The sequence below is a fragment of the Ovis canadensis genome, chromosome 2 (genome assembly GCF_042477335.2).
Source record: "Ovis canadensis isolate MfBH-ARS-UI-01 breed Bighorn chromosome 2, ARS-UI_OviCan_v2, whole genome shotgun sequence".
In the NCBI taxonomy this organism is placed as follows: domain Eukaryota; kingdom Metazoa; phylum Chordata; class Mammalia; order Artiodactyla; family Bovidae; genus Ovis; species Ovis canadensis.
This window is the reverse complement of record NC_091246.1, coordinates 208,110,729-208,129,814: the sequence shown is the minus strand read 5'-3', so window position 1 is coordinate 208,129,814 and position 19,086 is coordinate 208,110,729. Positions and strand designations below refer to the sequence as shown.

Here is a 19,086-nt window from a genome sequence, read left to right as displayed (position 1 = left end):
AGTGTAATTGTTTCTGCTGGTCTTAAGGAAACAAAAATGTAATTTGACCTTTAAAATGCACAGCAAGAAGGTTTATGTTTCAGGAAGTATGGGAGAAATGCCTCCCTACGGTACTGCTGTGAAAAGAGAAAACACTATGGCTGCATTGGGGGGTATGTGAATGATCTGGGCATGGAAAGGAAATCTCCCTCCTCTTGTCTGCAGTGGTGGATTAGGAGGGCTGCTGGAGGAGGGGCAGAGAGCTACTGGGTAGTGGCGGGGGTTGGGGGGGTTGCAAAGGGAGGACTCTCCACTCTTCACCCAAGGAGCTGCAGCAGACCATGCAGAAGGACGGTGTAATTTTCGTCTCCCTTTCCTCTCACTCAGACTTTCTCAGCCTTATTGATGTCTTGGACTAGATTGTTCTTTGGTGGGGGTGGGGAGTGGGGTTGGGGAGACTGTCCTGTGCTTACTAGGATAAGTATTAATAGTGGTATCCTGGTGTCTGCCTACTAGATGCCAGTAACACTACCTCTCTGCAGCTGTGACAACTTGAAATATTTCCAGACATGCCAACTGTCTCCCTGGGAGAAGGCAAATTCATCTGGTTGGGAACACTGCTCTAGCCCCAGACATATCACCCTCCTTTGCGGGACTCTCAATCTGTGGTTTTCAACCACAGATGCATAAGAGAATCCCCAGGGGATCTTTAAAAACAAAAACCCTATTTCTGGGTTCACTTATGCCCAGTGAAATCAGCATCTCTGGGCCTGGTACCAAAGCAGAGGATGACCACAGAGCTCTAGAGTTTGTAATTATAGTGCATACACACACATGTACTTTGGTACTGAGAGAAGTAAATATTAATTCTCAGGCATCATCTTTCAGTCAATGCTAAGTTATTCACAAAGAGAACAAATGAAAAACCTGAAGGGCACCGAAAAACTCAGCTTTTAGCACTGTATGGAGAGCCAGATAATAGAAAAGACAGCTTAAAGTTTGGGGAGTTTGACCAGGGGGAGGGGAGGAAACAACCAAAGAAGAAGAATCCTGTTATGTGATAAATCTGCAAAAGTGAAGACAAATGGTCTCATCTGGACTCAAGCTGAAGCAGTTCTAAGGCTGCCTGCTCCAAGAATTTGATGTTATTCGGGCACCCGAGAAGCAGCAAAGTGGGAATATGGGACAGACTGCTGCCTGGCTTGCTCTGAAATGCAAGAGCCCCACTGACAATTTCTTCTTCCGGAGGCCTTCTCAAGTTCATATCCCAGAAAAAGACACATTTAAAATGTCACAGCAGTGATATCTGGTCTGTGCGTGGGGCCACCCTGCTGACCACCCTGGTGGTCTGTGTGTGGTTCTGCTTGGCTACCCACAGGGCTTTAGCAGCAGATAAAGAGCCCTCCTTCAGAGGGGGATTTGAGAGATGCACAAGATACACTTATCTCGAAGTGGCTTTCTCTTTAGCCGGCAGTTCTCACATTTAGAGTCATTCTTTCGGCTGGAGGAGAGCTTTAACAGACTCTGTTAGCTGGTTAACATGCAAATCTGTCACTCTGGTGGGGGCGGTGGCGGGGGGATCACATGGTCATCAAAACGATGAGATTACCAGTGACACAAAATGAGTTTCAGTCGTTATTAAAAGGAAGAAAAGAAAAAGGAGACAGAGAGCCCATTACAAGGTCCTACAGTGTAGCAGGGGTTTCCTGGGTGGCTCAGCGGTAAGAATCCACCTGCCAATGCAGGGAACCCAGGAGACAGAGGTTCAATCCCTGGGTTGGGAAGATGATCTGGAGGGAGGAAATGGCAACCTGCTTCAGCAAAATTCCATGGACAGAGGAGCCTGGTTGGCTACATTCCGGGGAGGTGGGGTGTCACACAGTGCGGTCACACAGAGCCATTCACGACTGAGCAACTGAACACGCAGGCATAAAGCAGTGACTGGGGTCGCCGTGAGGCCTGTAGGGGGCAGTAGGAGGCTCACCTGCCCTTGCAGGGAGGGAGTGAACTCCAAGATTAAGGGAAAGCCAACGGAGAAAGGGAAGGTGGGCAAGGGTTTATGGTCGGGGGAGCTGGGAAACTTCTGACCTACTTCCAATTTCCAGGCACTGTTTCAAGAGAAAATAAACACAGGTCCAGGAACACGTCTGGCCACTTTATACAGGAGGCATGCTTTGACTGATTTCCCTTTCTTTTTTGAAAGCAAAGCGGCCTAAACATATTATCCCCTCCAGCCCCCATTCTTTGCAACCTGGTTACCCAGCACATACCCTAACCCTCTGGCTCCTTACCATCTTCCGTTTTCTTTAGGAATGCTTTTAATTAGATGTTAAACTGACAATAGCACCTAACAATTTTTTTTACAGCTCTATTTTGGAATCCTTTCTCCCCCAGCATATGGCAAAACTATCAAGTATTACTCTCCTTCCTCAACGCTTTTTGAATTTAATGTTTTATTGCTCATTTAAAGCCGTCAACATCAACTTGGCCATGCACACACAGATTTGTGAGAAGTTAGACTAGTCTGCACACAAAGCAATTAAACCTGGCAGCTATGATTCGAAAGGATGAATATTTTCCAGTTGTGGTAGGGGGCCAATCATATAGGAAAGAAACCAGCTGCTTCATGTTAGTTCCTGATGTGACTTTTCACACAGACGCTCACGTTGCAAAATTTATTTTCTGAGAAGACATATTGAGAGGGTATTGTGTCATCTTTGTTCCCCCTCTTAAATCCCTAATTCTTTCTGGAAAAATGAGAAGGAGCCATGTAATGATCGTTTAGCCCCATGCAACTGTGTCCTGGTTAAGCGCCAGCTCTGATATTATAAGTTAGCTACTTAATGGCTTTCTTCAGTAACATATTGAGCAAAACATTCTTCACAGCCAGATTGGGAAGGACAAGGATTTCCTTCATTTCGCTCAGACTCCCGTGACTCAGTACTGAGCTTGTGCAAACCACGGCTTTCTCCCAACGTCACACAATTCATTCCGGTGAATTCCAGCTTGGGGGGGAATTGAGTTACTTGGGATTCACCTCCTGAAGCTGGTGCTTTGGTAGCAAAGTGAATATGAAGGTTTTTCTTTTTTTTTTTAACTGAGTGTCTATTTATTTCTAAACTACACACAGCGCCTATTGAGTGCTTAGGTGAGAGAACAGGGTGGCCCCGAGGAAGTGAAGGAGAAGCCGCAGAGGGATGTACCCCACACCCCTGTTGCTAATGCACCACATGAGTCAACATCTGCCTCAGAACCGGCACTCCTGGAAATCTCCAGAGGACGCCACATCCTCCAAATCTGGATACACTCTGTGATGCGGCCCTGAGGTTTCCACTGTGCTAAATGAATAGCGCCGCACTCAAAATTCTCTCTAGTGCCGAGAGTTCGTGATTTCAGCACCACTAGGGAAGTTTCATTTTTTAAGCTTTTAAGCTGCCTTCTTCTATTCCGTGACCTACTATTTTTTCAAGAGCACCACAATCCTTAAGATCCAGCCTTTGCTCCTCAGAAAATGAGAGGCTTAATTCAAGCACATCGCCCTGTTGCCTGGGCAGCATACTTATTTTGAATAGAGGCCAAGTTTTTCCCTTTGGCATAAATGCATGTTTGTGGTTGATAAAAAATACTTTAGTTTTATGTTCAAGTTAACATCTGTGTAATTATTTGGGGATTGTTTTGCTGAAGGGTTAGGGCAGAAAACAAGGGGTGGTGTTTTCCCCTTTCACAGAAATACCATACGGGAAGTAGTTGGTCTAAATGTTCTCTTGTTCAGTTTGGAGGGAAAATGTCCTTCTGTCAAGGAGGTGACTTTTAAACAGCCGTATTGCTTTGGCAGAGCTCATTCAGAAGCCATCCTTCCCATCGGTATAAAACACGATGTGAATTACAAGCAAAGATACGCATCTTCCCTGGGTGCTGACTTTCCTGGCCCCACACTTCCCGCTCTTGAGGAGTAAAGCACTCAAAGAATCTGTTATAAATCTCAAGGTGTCTCATGAGCCATGCGATGTTCATTTTACTAAGGAAATAAAAAATAAAAGGACTCAAAGCAGCTGGAGGAGAGAGGTAATCTGAGGTCATTGCTACACTCTGTCGATTAGTGTGTGACTCACTCAGAGGGAAGGTGTCACACGTGGGCCTCAGAGGAAGATTGTATCCTAAAATGCCACACCAAAGGAGAAGACAGAGTAGTCTTCTGTGAGCAGCCTCCAGACAGAGGCTCCAGACAGAGGCTGGTAAACCACGACCCCGCTGAGCCAGATTTGCCCCCTGCCTCCGAAGGCTCTCCGGCTGCTTCCACAGCCCACCAGCAGCCCTGAGTAGGAGCACACGGACCTTACAGCCTGGAAAGCTTAAGGTTTTTTAACCTGCCGGCACTTTACAGGCGACGTGTGCTGACTCTGGCTCCAGAGAACAAGTCTGGATGTTGCGTGTTCTTTTATTTATTTATTTTTGGCTGTGCTGGTCTTCACTGCTGCACATGAGTTTTTCCTAGTTGCAGAGAGCTGGGGCTCCTCTCTAGTTGTGTGCAGGCTTCTCATTGTGGTGGCTCCTCCTGTTGTGGAACAAGGGCTCTAAGGTGCTTGGGCTCAGTAACTGTGGCGCTCTGGCCTTGTTGCTCCACTGCATGTGGGATCTTCCTGGACCAGGGATCGAATCCATGTCCCCTGCATTGGCTTCTTAACCGCTGGAACATGAAGGAAGCCCCTGAGCATGCTTTTACATATTAGGGTCCCATCAATTCATGGGAAATAGATGGGGAAACAGGGGAAACAGTGTCAGACTTTATTTTTGGGGGCTCCAAAATCACTGCAGATGGTGACTGCAGCCATGAAATTACAAGACGCTTACTCCTTAGAAGAAAAGTTATGACCAACCTAGATAGCATATTCAAAAGCAGAGACATTACTTTGCCAACAAAGGTCCGTCTAGTCAAGGCTTTGGTTTTTCCAGTGGTCATGTATGGATGTGAGAGTTGGACTGGGAAGAAAGCTGAGTGCCGAAGAATTGATGCTTTTGAACTGTGGTGTTGGAGAAGACTCTTGAGAGTCCCTTGGACTGCAAGGAGATCCAACCAGTCCATTCTGAAGGAGATCAACCCTGGGATTTCTTTGGAAGGAATGATGCTAAAGCTGAAACTCCAGTACTTTGGCCACCTCATGAGAAGAGTTGACTCATTGGAAAAGACTCTGATGCTGGAAGGGATTGGGGGCAGGAGAAGAAGGGGACAACAGAGGATGAGATGGCTGGATGGCATCACGGACTCGATGGACATGAATCTGAGTGAACTCCGGGAGTTGGTGATGGACAGGGAGGCCTGGCGTGCTGCGCACGCAAAGAGTTGTCGCAAAGAGTTGGACATGACTGAGTGACTGAACTGAACTGAACTGAAGGATAAATTGGAAAAGTCGTGTAACTATAAAATTTTAAAATCAATGATAATAATAATAATAATAACACTTTTTATTTGTGTAGCATCTTTACCTTCTCCGAGTACTTTCAAACATATTCTTGGAGTTTGTTTTGAACAGTTAGTGAGGTTATAATCTGATCGAACAGAGAAGTGTTCCACTGGGTGGAGGGTAAATGATTCCTCACTGAATGATAACTGAAGGAGATGGTTTGTTTTCAAGTCCCTGCTGACTTATGCACCCCTGGAATCTCACAGTCTAAGTAGCAGATGATTTAAAGTTTGAGACTTTTACATTAGGTTACTGTTTGACATAATCCTTAGTTTCACACTATGCTACAGTCAGCAAAAAAGCACATCAGTGTCAAAGAAAGGACTTAGAATGGGAAGAATATGTGGAAAGTGTGATCAAACTCTGGAATCATGATAGGCCAATATAGGGAACATGCTATGTGAGCCTGGACATTGTGGACATGTGTTTTCTTTGTTCTTATTTTCCTCTTTAACACCGTGATTTTTCTCCAGGGATCTAGGGTTCTTCACCTCTCAGTTCATGGAGTTCAGGTGGGGTTTCCCCCGCAACCTGCCAATGTCCCACCACTAACTCTCTGGGCAGGCACGTGACTCTGGCCTGGCCAGTGGGAAGACTGTCCCTGTGGCCACAGGAATTGGTTTATGGACAGATATATGACCCAACCCAGCCAATGGGAATTAGCCCTTCTGGACTTTTTTATCAGAACTACTGGAAACAAAGTCCTCTCTAAGATCATGGGGCTAAAGATTGTATACGCTTGGAGCTGCCAGCGTGTCATCTTTGCTGCTACATGGAGACACTGTACCTAAGAGTGAAGTGAAGAATAAGCAGAACCAGGAGACTGTGGGGGACATTGGGCAAGGAAAGGAGGCAGAGAGAGAGAGAGAGAGAGGAATCTGAATCCTGCTAACATACTGGGCTTAGAACCAAATTTGCCTAAAGGAATTTCCTGGGATTTTCATGTACATCAGTAATAAATCCTCTTTTCTCTTTAACTACTGTGATTTGAGGTTCTGTCACTTGAAACTGAAAGTGTCCTGATGGATACACTGAGAACATTTTTCTACTGATATTAACTTAATCTTTTTACTAACAGATATTTCACTCTGACTGTGGACATGAGCAAAAGTATAAGGCTGAAAGAAATGTCTTCCATCAAAATCCACTGCAGAGCAGGGCAGGGCAGGACCAAAACCACACTGACATACCATTTCTTAATTCCAGTCTTCAAGGTACCAAGAATGGGGGTCTATCACTAAGTTTACATAAGCTGTTTCTGAATTTTGTTAAGGGAGCTTTTCTTATTTTATGATGACATCAGGCTGGAAAATATTCTTTCTGAGCAAGCATTCATGTTAACCTTCCAAAGATTTGTCAAAAATATAGTTTTTGAAGTTTTGTCCTTTACTGAGGTTGTGTTCTAAATCATTCATATACTTCTGACCCAACTTCAAACTCCAGCGAATAATGTCTATCAGGTTTCTCTTTTATTTCAAATTTTCTCTTCTTTTCTATTCCCAAGATATGCATCTGTCAGCAGGGTTTAAGAAAACTCACTGAAGTGTTGTTCTGTGATGTTTATGTATTAAATAAACATTTTTCCATCTGATGCTTTTACCTCTAGGAACAGCTCAAGTACCATAAATTGATAGTTTCTAAGTGAAATTACTCACCAGTTGTGTAATTCAGCAAAGGCAGCTTTGATCTTCTTCACGGAACTATCAACCTCTTCCTTGATCATGACACGATATCTAGTTAGAGACACAGTACAGCGCTGCAAATCCTTCACTGATTTCTCAATATTTGGGCCTGAAATTAATGTCAAGAAAGAACATGTTAAAGTGATCAGTTTATTTTTTTTACTTCTGAGCTAAACAACAACAACAGAGGCAACTATATCCCCTTCTAATAAGAAGAGATCTTCTTTTGTTTTTCAATTGAAAAAAAAAAGTTCCATTAAGAGGATGTTTATAATCCCAATTTTTTTAAATCCAGAGTGGGTGGTTTGTGTGGTCCCTGAGAAGCTGTGATCTCACCAGCGGGCTCTCTGGCTGGGCCATTTTGGGCACATGTATCTCCTCTACTCTTTGCAAAGAGACTCTGATCATTATGTTCTATTACAAACTGGGGTTTCTTAGAATCTGATACGTCTAAAGACCATTTGTGCTGCTGGCTCTCTCTATAAACACCACTCTGTGTGGTTTAAAGCCAGCAGGGCTTTTGGAAGAGGAAAATGACATAGAGGTTGGGAGAGGTACAGATGGGCTAGAGAGAGGACAGAGCATCCGTGCCAGGTACCCTGGCTCTGGCCCCATCAGTCCTGAGCCAGGCCTGTAATTATAGCAGCAGTACTTAAAGCAGCTCTGTGGGTGCCAATCTTGCCTGATTTCCTGAAACTGTCACCAGGCTTTACAGATAGTGCAGAGCAAATAGGCAAATTGTACTTATCCCAACAAGGGCATGGTTTCTTAGAAAAAAGAAATCTCTCTCAAGAAAAGTGAGAAGGTATAATCAAACCCAAGCCAAGGAAATCAGATACAACTGAGGCCTGAATGAGAATATTATTTAAATCCTCTGGTAATCAGAAAGGAAGCGATTTAGCCCCTTTCATGTTTAATACTAGTTATGCATAAAGTATCAATATATCAAAGTTCAAAAAGTAATCAAAATACAGTGTGTCCAATATAAAACCCTCTTTCAGTGTCTTTTGTCTGAAAGTTCTAACACAGAACTGAATTTACATGAGGAACATCATATCAGAAGACATGGTTGGCCTCTAAACTCATCTTTAGTCAATGCAAATTCAGAACCTGTATATCAGGGAAACATTCAACATTTATGTGGCTAAAGAGGCTCCTGAATTAACATTTGCTTTATAGGATGTTAGGGTACCAAGTGTTTGTGGTACAAATTTATCCATGCCTAGAAAGAGAAGAATGGCCACAGAGAGGCAGGAAAAGAGGATATAATTCCACTTAAACATTCAAGCCCTTTGATTAACAACAGAGGAATCATATCTGGTTTTCAATCTATGTGGCTCACAGAAAGAAATGCAATTTCAGGTCTAACTCTCTTTACTAAGCGGCATCTTTTGGAGAGTTCTGTCATTCAGGTACTTCTCTGTGTGCGCAAAATATGTTGAATCATTTGTGCAAAAGAAATCACTTTACCTCTTTTCTTTGCCAACTCATCTGGCTTTATTTCAAGATGAGCTGCAGGGGCATTGGACTTAACAGGAGATGTTTTTGTCTTAGGCTTGCTTGGGTTACAAGGCTGCTCAGCTGACCACTGTAGGCCATCTGACCTCTCTGGTGTTCCATGTATAGGTTTGGGGTTCCCATCTAAGGACAGTTTCTGTTGCAGTGGTCTGTTGCCTTCTGTAAGAAAACACCAAATAATGTCTGTGAAGTGATAAACTAAAAACACTGATGATCAGCTGATGGGGATGCCACAATTCTGGGTTTTGTTAACATCTTGGCAATAGTTCCTTTCACTGCAAACAGTCAAGAAACTGTTTTAATAGACTCCCCAGAAGATGAAAGGATATACTAGAAAGAGCCTTGTTCTTGGAGTTAGAAAACCTCAGTGGGTGTTTTGACTCTAGTAATTACTTACAGAGTGACCCCAGGCAAGCCACTTATCTCTGAGTCTTAGTTTCCTCACCCATAACTACCCAGGAAGGTCCTTAGGAGCCTTATATGCATGAACAGTTCCCCCACTATTCAGTAAAGGCTTAGATGTCTTCAAGTGCGATTTCAAATTGAGGCTATAAAAACATAGCCCTCCCATCTCCAAGTGCTACATCAATGTCTTTTGGTATTTTATTCGGAATTAATGAAGGCAGAAGAGAAGCTAGGGCAAGAATGAAGTGACAACAGGTCCTATGATCATTTCATCTAATTTATGAAAGGATTAAATCAGGAAACATCATCACAATAACTCAACTATATTTTAAATCTAGAGAGTCAGATTCCCTCTGGAGCTTTAACAGATATGGCAATAAATTAGCAGCACGTTGCTTTCGGCATCTTTTAAAGGTAGGTTCCTATTTAGTTATTGCTGGAGTGGATTAAATGGCACCTCAGTGGCCTGAGAAGGAAATGTATCACACTTAACATCTTACTGACAACCAGAGAGAGCTCTGGGTATGAGAAAAAGGGAAGCCAGCCTGCTTTTGCAGGTCAGGTTCTTGGAGAAAGCTGGGTGTAATGGAAAGAGTGTAGGTTTGGCACTTCTGACCTTCCTGATGTCTGGATTACCTTGTATGAATGAGTCCATTTCTCTGGCCAACTATGGCTCATACCCAAACAGAGCACAACATCATCGCTATGAAGCCCGGCCTCTGCCTCACCTCTCTCTACTTCCTGGTGTAACCTGGTGCATTAAATTCAACACAAAGTTTTCATGTCTGCTCCTTCCCTGCAGAGGCTAAGATGCCCTTAAAGGCGGATGCAAAATCTGATTCATTTTTGAAGCTCCAGTACTTGTGTCTAGCTCAATAGCTATCTGTAGGATTGTGACTGAATTAAAGTACTCTTAAAACGATTTCACAGGAAAAAAAAAAAAAGAAACAAACAAAGAATACCTTTCCTGACACTGTCACAAGCATTATAGAAAATACACTTGGAAAGTACAAAAGAATAGAATTTGGTCCTAGTCAGTTTGGCTTTAGACGTTTGCCCATTTATGATGGGTAAATCTGATTTTAGCTGAATCCATCACTTATTACCTATATATCAAAAAGGCACAGCCTACATTTTATAGGCTGAATATTGAATGCTTCTTAAAATTTACTTCAAAGGAAATTATAGCACACAGTGGAATGTTCAGCCCAGGTGGTGAACAAAGTAAGTAAGGACTGAAAACATCATTTCCTCCAGTAATAAAACAGATTTAAATGATAGTATACAATTTTATCTTTAGTTTTACTAAAGTTTGGAACTTCACTGCAGGGGCAGTGGTTGTCAAACTTTAGTGTGCATAACTTTTCCCCTAGTACTAATTGCAAATGCAAATTCCCTGACACCACCTGCAGAAATTTCGATTCAGAAGTGGATCCAGGATTCAGCTTCCAGGTGTTTCGGTTGGGGTGGAGTTGGATGGTACCTGGGTAGTACCCTCACCGGGAGAAACTCTACTGTGAAAGATGAAAAACTAATTTTTTGATGACTGTATAAATGTTTTGTTAAAAGTGAGTAAGTATAGGCTGGTTCCAACTCTCTCTAAATCACAGTTGAGATTCAGGCTTGATGAAATTCAATAAATTAAGACTCTAAAATACAGTTCATTGTGCATAGTGTAGTAAATTACTGTTATTCTTGAAAATAAAGGGGATTTCCATTATAGCCTAGTGGAAATAATGACCTTAGAACAGAAGAAAGAAATTATTCTGTTGAATGCAAAAGCATTTTAAATGGAAGACCAGCATGCAAATGAGTTTGGGATTATTAACCTAGAGCTGAATATATTTTGTGTATCAGAGAACTGATATGAAGGCTACTGGTTCATTTCATCATTCATCCAACAAATGTTTATTGAGAAATTTGGATAGTAGTATTTTTTTTAGGACCTGAAAGCTGTCTCAACGGTGGGGTCATTGAATGCTGGAAAGATCTGAGTTCTCAAAGACTACTTGGGTATATTTGCACACTGGTGGTACAATCTGTCTCCAAATACAGTAAAACGCTAGGATTCTTTCAGATGAAAACTGGTAAATTGGTGGAGGGTTAGAGAACTATTGACTATAACAGAATTAGTTCATTCTGACCACAGGTGCTGATATTTCTAGCAATAGAATAAAGAGTCCTTTCCTGGGTACAGTGATTTTCCTCTAACATTATGAGCTAGAAATACCATCCGTTTTCCACCTTTCTGAAATCTACTTGTAAACTTTATCATTTTAATTAGAAATTTTGTTTATTTATTTTTGGCTGCACTGAATTTTAGTCGTGGCACATGGGCTCTGTAGTTGTGGTGCAAGGGCTTAGTTGCCCCATGGCATGTGGGATCTTAATTCCCTGACCAGGGATCGAACCTGTGTTCCTTACAGTGGAAGGCAGATTCTGAACCACAGGTCCACCAGGGAAGTCCCTCCACTTGTAATCTTCAATAGACTATAGCTGACTTGGAGCTGAGTCATATCACTCTCCAATAAGGTAGCCACTAGCCACATGAGGCTATTGAACACTTAGTACAAAAAAAAAGGAGAATTAAAAATATTCCTTTGCTCAATAAAAAATATTATCACATGTCAATATGATTGTCAATATAATTTAGATAGAATATATTACTCAATTTAATTCACCTGTTTAGTTTTACTTTTTAAATGTGTCTATTAGACAATTTAAAATTACATGTACAGCTCATACTATTTTTCTATTGAAGAGCCCTAATACAAACCAAAAGAAGCATGAGATTTGTTGGCCTACAATCTATAGTCATTACAAATTTATATTCTAGACTAAGAGTATTGATTTTAGTGAAACCTTAAAATATCCTCTTCAATTTCTACATGAGAAAAGTGGAGACAGTGATGTATGTCTTGTTCATCATTATATGCTTGGTGCCTTGTGGGTACATGATGAATACTGAATGGATGGGTGAATGAATGAATCAGTATTACTTTCGTACTTTGCATGCCTGGGGCCTTTCCAATTATAGGGAGCCTAGTTTGATATGAGTCTCTGGCTATGTCTTTATCCAATATTCATCAAATACTTGAACCAAAGGAGCTACTTCTTGGAAAGAAAAGTTATCTTTGGAAACGCCCAATCTGCCCAGATTTCAATAAAAATTATATTCGAATTTAATCCTTGTCCATGTGTCTTAAAATTTGCTCCTAGAAGCTTATGTGTTTTTGAATCTATTACCCGAAGCTTCCTCTTATTAAAATTACTTATCAAATCCCAACATAGATGTTATATAGCTTTCTGAGTATGGATCTGATTTCTGATCCAATTTAACTCAACAGGCCTGTATAGAATGACCATCGTGTGCTAGCCTTGGATAATTAGCAGGAGTTAAATGGGACATAGTCTTTCTGCCCTTAACAACTAGTATGTAAAATGTGAAAAAAGAATATAAGACTCCAGCATGATAAATCTGAGTTGACCTTTCTCCACTAAACTACTTTGGCACCTCAGTTGAAAATTTGTTGACTGTATCTGTGTGTTCTACTGCTGAACTCTATTCTATTCCACAGATCTAATTGTCTCTCCTCACCCTGATACCACATTATCTCATTCACTAATTACTATATAATGAGTCTTAATATTAAATAATGAATGTCCTTCAATTTTACTCTTCTTTTCCAAGATTGCCTCAAGGTCTTAGGTCCTTTGCATTTCAATATAAATTTAACAATGAACTTGTATATCTCTTTAAAAAAAATCTGATGGGATATTAACTGCATTTGCATTCAGTGTATAAATCAATTCGGAGATAACTGGTATCTCAGTGATACTGCATCTATTGAGTACTGGACATTATATATCTCCCCATTTCTTTAGGTTTTCTTTTATTTGTTGCATCATTTTATGGCTTTCAGTGTCTTGTGCATCTTTAGTTTTTATTCCTAGGACATCAACCCTGAATACTCTTTGCAACGACTGATGCTGAAGCTGAAGCACCAATACTTTGTCCACCTGATGTGAACTGCCAACTCATTGGAAAAGACCCTGATGCTGGAAATGACTGAAGGCAGAAGAAGAGGGCAACAGAGGATGAGATGGTTGGATGGCATCACCAACTCAATGGACATGAACTTGGGCAAACTCTGGGAGATGGTGAAGGACAGGACGGTGAAGACTGGAGTGCTGCAGTCCATGGGGTGGAACAGAGCTGGTCATGACTTGGTGACTGAACAAAAATTTTAGATGACATGCAAAATGTCATTGTATATATAGTAATTTTTTAAAACTTCATTTCCCAATTGCTGGTTGCTAGAATACAGAAATACAATTTAGCTTTTATATATTGAACTTGTACCTAAAACACCTTGCTAATTTCCTTATCAGTTTTTTGTTTTGTAGCTTTCTTGTAATTTTCTAATAGGCAATAATGATATCTGTAAATGAAGTGTAGTTTCTGTCTTTCCAATCTTTCCTTGCCTTATTAGGCTGCCTAGGAATTCTAGGACAATGTAGAACAATTACTCTTGCATTGTTCTTGATTTTAGGAAAACTACATTCAATATTTTATTATCAAGTATTATATTGGCTATATAGTATAATTTTCATATGCTTATCAGTAATTTTTCTTATCTACTGGGAGTTTTTATTTTATCAAGTGATTTAAGATGATCATGCTGTTATTTTCTTTGATTTTGTTACAACATTGGTTGCTTTTAAAATGTTAAACCAATGCTGCATTCCTGAAAAAAACTACTTTGGTTATAGTGTATTAACTTTTTAATATATTGTCCTTATTTTGGTTTGCTAATATTTTGTTGAGGATTTTGCCCTTTTATTTATGAGCAATGTGGTCCTGAGATTTTTCCTGTAATAATTTTTGTCAGGTTTTGATAAGGCTATGCTGGCCTCATTAAATGAGTTGAAAAGTGCTGACTTCCTTCTATTTCTAAACTATTTCAGGAAATAAAGATTTGTTTAAGACTGCTATTATTTTTTCTTAAATTAAGAGTTCACTGGTGAAGCCACCTCAGCCTGGAATTTTAATTACCAATTGCTTTGATGGATTTAGAGCTATTTCTATTTTCCATTTCTTCTCATGTGCATTTTAGTGACTCATATTTTTAAAGAAATTTGTTCACTTCCCTTTTGGCATAAAATTCTGTTATAATATCCTGTTGCTAGTCTTTAAATAAATAAATGAGGGATCAGAATCGATTTCATTACCGATAGTGGTAACTGGGTTATTGTATTTTCATTATGGTGCAGTTCAAATTATTTTCTAGTATCTCTTGTGAATTTTTTTCCTTTGATCAATAGAGTATTTATTTTTGTGTATTTATTTTGGTTGTGCTGCATGGCTTGCAGGATCTTAGTTCCCTAACCAGGGATTGAACCCAGGTCCTCAACAGTAAAAGCACAGAGACCCAACCACTGGACTGCCAGGAAATATCCCATCAAGGAATTATTTAGAAGGTTGATTAATTTCTAAATTTTTGGAAATTTTCTAGATATCTTAGTGCTATTAAATGTTATTTTACTTTTATTTTTGGTCAAAGAACATAATCTAAAGATTTTAATACTTACATTTTTTTGAAACTTATTTTATGGTCTAGCAATCGGTCAATTTTGGTGAAAATGTCATGTGTCCTTCAAGTTGTCAGGTGTAGTGTTCTACAAATGTCAATTAGGTCAAGTTGGTTGACAACACTATTCAAAAATTCTGAAAGATTTTTAATATACTTGCTCTATCAGTTACTAATAAAACGGTGATAAAACCCATAACTATTGTGGGCTTGGTCTGTCTCTGCTTTCATGTGTAAAGTGCATTTCTTTAATCAGCATATGATCGGGTCTTGCTACTGGTCTTGCTATCCAGTCTGTCAATCTCTGCTGTTTAATTAGAGTCTTTTGTCCATCTCCATTTAATATAATTATTGGTATTACTGGGTTATGTTTACCATTTTGAGTTGTGTTTATTCTTTGTTTCTTTGATTTTTTTCCTTACTTCTTTTAGGTGAAATGGTTTTCAAGAAATTGTTAGTCTTATCTGTTTTGTGATACCTCTTCATTCTTTGCTTTTAGAGGTTGTTCCAAGGATTATAGTGAAAGTGAAAGTGAAGTCACTCAGTCGTGTCTGACTCTTTGTGACCCTGTGGACTGTAGCCCACCAGGATCCTTCATCCATGGGATTCTCCAGGCAAGAATACTGGAGTGGGTTGCCATTTCCTTCATCATTAATTTATCATAGTGTCCTTTGAATCAATATTATACTGCCTCATGTATAATGTAACAATCATACAATAATAAATAAATAATTACACATACCCACTTCTATCAACTGTATACTTATAGCCATATATTTTACCTGTGTTTGTTGTGAACCTCAGAATACATTGTTATTATTTTTGCTTTAAGCAGCCAATTGATTTTCAAAAAAAACAAAGAGGGAAAAATAAACATTTTTCTTTCTATTCATACATTTACCATTTTCAGTGTTTTTCATTTCTTCCAGCAGATTCAAATTTCAATCTAGTATTATTTACTTTCAACCTAAAGAATATCCTTTAGCTTGTTTTGTAGTGCAACTCTGTTGGTGAAAAACTCTTTCCATTTTTGTTTATCTTAAAATATCTTGACTTTATCTTCCTTTTTGAGGGATGTTTTCTCCCTCTCTCTCTCTCTCTCTCTCTCTCTCTCTCTATATATATATATATATATATATATATATACATATACATATATATATATATATATAATTCCGTATTGGCAGTTATTCCTATTACTTTATAGATTTCATTCAAACTCCAGAATGAAAGGCCCATATCATTTCTGATGAGAAGTTAACCTTTACTCTTCTTATTGTCCCCTGTTTGTTATGTGTGTTTTATCCTTTGACTGATTTAAAATTTTATCTTCATTTCTGACTTTCAGCAGTTTGAGTGTGACAGGCTTTGGTGTGATTTTCTATCATTTACTCTGCTTGGATTTTGATGAGCTTTTTGGATACGTGCGTTGTTGTTTTATGTTAAGTTTGGAAAAACTGTGGGCATCGTTTCTTCATATGTCCCCCTGTTTCTCCATTCTCTCCTTTTTTCTTCTGAGATTCCAATTACATATCTATGAGAACGCTTGAAATTGTCCCTTGAGTCACTGAGGCTCTGCTTCTTTTGTCACCATTTCGTTTTCTCTTTTCTTCAGTTTGGATAATTTCTTTTGACCTGTCTTCAAGTTCACTGATCCTTTAGTCTTTATTGTCCAAATTGCTGCCAAATTGCTGTCCAAGTTGCATCTGATGACTTCCCAAAACTTCAAATACCGTACTTATTAGTTCCAGTGTTGTCATTTCATTCTTTCCATCTCTCCTGAAATTCTCCTCCCTTCACCTATTAAGTCCACTTTTTTGGGCAAAATTTTAAAACATATTGATAATCCTTGTCTGCGGATTTCAACATCTGGGTTGTCTATGGGTCTGCTTCTAATGACTAATCTTTCTCTTCACTAAAGGTCACATTTTCTTCTTGCAATGTCTAGTAATATAGTAATACTTTAAACTGGATACTGAATATTGTGGATGACACTTTGAGAAACACTGGGTTTTGTTATTTTCTTGTGAAGAATTTTGGATTTTATTCTAACGGTCTTTAAAATACTAGCCTATCACTTTCTGCTCTCCCTACTCCCACCCCTCCCTTTTCACCTCTAAGGCAAATGTTAGACATCTTATAAAACACACTGGAATGGAAGTAGGTAAGGGAATAGTGGACTGTTCCTTAAAATATCTTTATTTAATTACCCTGCTTTATGCCTCTCTTTCTAGGCTTGTCCCCCATCCTAAAAGCCAACTCTAGATCTAGTGTTTCCCCATTTTCTGCCAGGCAGTCAGCATCCTTCCTGCCAAAGCTCCCTCCCTCTGAAGTCTATGCTGCAACATTCTGCTTCATCAGTCCTCTCCCATCTGCTTTTCTTCCTCTAGAAACTGGGGCTGTCTTTTCCCTTTCCTTCATCATTGTGCATTTCCATATTTAAAAATTACTATAATTTAGCAGGGTTTGTGATGAAGAAGACATAAATTCTTGCCTTTATCTTTCTTAAAAAATTATTGATATGCTTTGCCAAATTATTTTCTAGTCACTTAGACCCACTGACACTCGACTGTAGTGCATGTAATTGTACTTACACTTAACTCTTGTCAATACTGAGAACTATCTATTTTCCAGTTACTAAATCTTAGTGTCTACTTACATATTTGACTTGTCCTTGATTTATTTTACAGAGTAAAACATGAACAGAGTTGGTTGTTTTCTATTAACAGTATCAAAGAAAACAAACCTTCTTTTGGGGAGAAATATATAAACTTAGATCCAAAGATTTTCATAATATATGTACAACTATGTATGTGTTCAGATTTGAAAGTCTCTGAAAACTCCCTTGTCTCTTTAGCTTTTTGGTGAAAGCCTTTTGTACTTAAAGGTAGACTGAAGGAAGTGTACACAGAATTCAAGTCTAAATTTAAAGGATGTATTAAGGAACTTCCCTGATGGTCCAGTGACTAAGACTCCTTGCTTCCACTGCAGGAAACATGGGTTCAATCCCTAGTGGGGAAACTAGATCCAACATGCTGCAACTAAGACCCAGCACAGTTAAAAAAATAAAATAAATATTAAAGGATATATTTATTATAGAGTAGTTCTAAAATAATTATTTTAACGCACTGAGTTAAGATGACTTTATAGTCTCCCATACAAATGTAATTTCAGTAAATCACAGCATCTCATGATTAACTTAGTATTATAAGTGGTTCTATCAAGAAAAAAACTTTGATAAAATATAATTTTGCTATTATAAAATAATGCCTAAAATTCCTAATGTCTGTGTTACTTAAAGCATTACTATTCCCTTAAAAGTACTTGTGTGAATACAATAGTGTTTTCTGATAACCAGTAATAAAGTAATTGGTAGATTTTTGACCACTGATCTTAGTATTCTTAAATATTCACAAAAGAAGAAATGCAAATGGAAATTAAACATGGCAAAATGCTCCATTTTCTTACTAATCAATTTTCTAAATAAAACAATGAGATTAGTGCAATCTTTTTGGACAGCAATATATTAAGAATTTTAAAAATATTCATACCCTTTGAACTCAATAATTCCACTTCTAAGAAAGTATGTCAAGAAAAAGATTGTTCATAAAGATTTATATACAAAAAATGTTCATTACAGCATTGCTTATAATAGCAAGGGGAAACAATGTATATGGACAACAGTTTGGAAATAATTAAAATAAATGGCAAGTTCATAAAAACACAGCGCAGCTATTAAGGTCATGTTTTTAAAGAACAAAATGATATGAGGTAACGTTTATAATGTCATGTTAAGTAAAAAGCAAGATACAAAAGTTCACCCACTACATTACATTTGTAAAAATGACCCCTATATATCTATAAATCTAAAACATTCTGAAATGAAATTTAACCGTGGTTGTTTCTAGGAGGTAGGCTTTTTCCCCCCTAAACCTTACTGTATTTTTCACATCTCTTCAATTAATATAAATGTCTTTTAAAACTGGAAATACAAAATCAACAATTATCTTTTAAAAGCAGCATCGGAACTCAAACATTTTAAATTCAGGCAAGAATACCGGAGTGGGTTGCCATGCCCTCCTCCAGGAGATCTTTCCGACCCAGGGATTGAACCCAAGTCTCCCGCAGTGCAGACAGAGTCTCCACTATCTGAGCCACCAGAGAAGCCCCAAATTAACCTTTACATATCCATTTATTTATATTAATAACTCAGTACAAATCATGAAAAAGGCTTGAGTGCTTATTATGTCCAGTTGTTGTTCTAGACACCAAAAACACAACAGTGGTAAAAGACATCTGTGGTTTCCATCTCATAGAACTTGCAGCCTCAAAGGAAGACACATAAACCACACCACCACACAAACACATGCAGAATTACAACTCTGATAAGTTTTATGGAAACGAAAGTGCACAGTCCTGAAATCTACGCTTGGCATGTATGTGACTTAG

General features: G+C 39.0%; 1 protein-coding gene across 13 annotated transcripts in view; it reads right to left on the bottom strand.

Annotated features, from left to right (window-relative positions):
* SPATS2L (spermatogenesis associated serine rich 2 like) overlaps positions 1-19,086 on the bottom strand; it is a 184,327-nt gene that overhangs the window by 31,294 nt on the left and 133,947 nt on the right. For 7 of the 13 annotated variants that reach the window (XM_069577950.1, XM_069577951.1, XM_069577959.1 and 4 more), the window contains 2 exons: positions 8,594-8,800; positions 7,097-7,232 (listed from right to left, as the gene is read on the bottom strand). In XM_069577950.1, coding sequence (XP_069434051.1) covers positions 7,097-7,232; positions 8,594-8,800 — 343 coding nt within the window. The remainder of the gene's footprint in view (positions 1-7,096; positions 7,233-8,593; positions 8,801-19,086) is intronic. The other 6 variants (XM_069577956.1, XM_069577957.1, XM_069577955.1 and 3 more) reach the window with 1 other exon arrangement.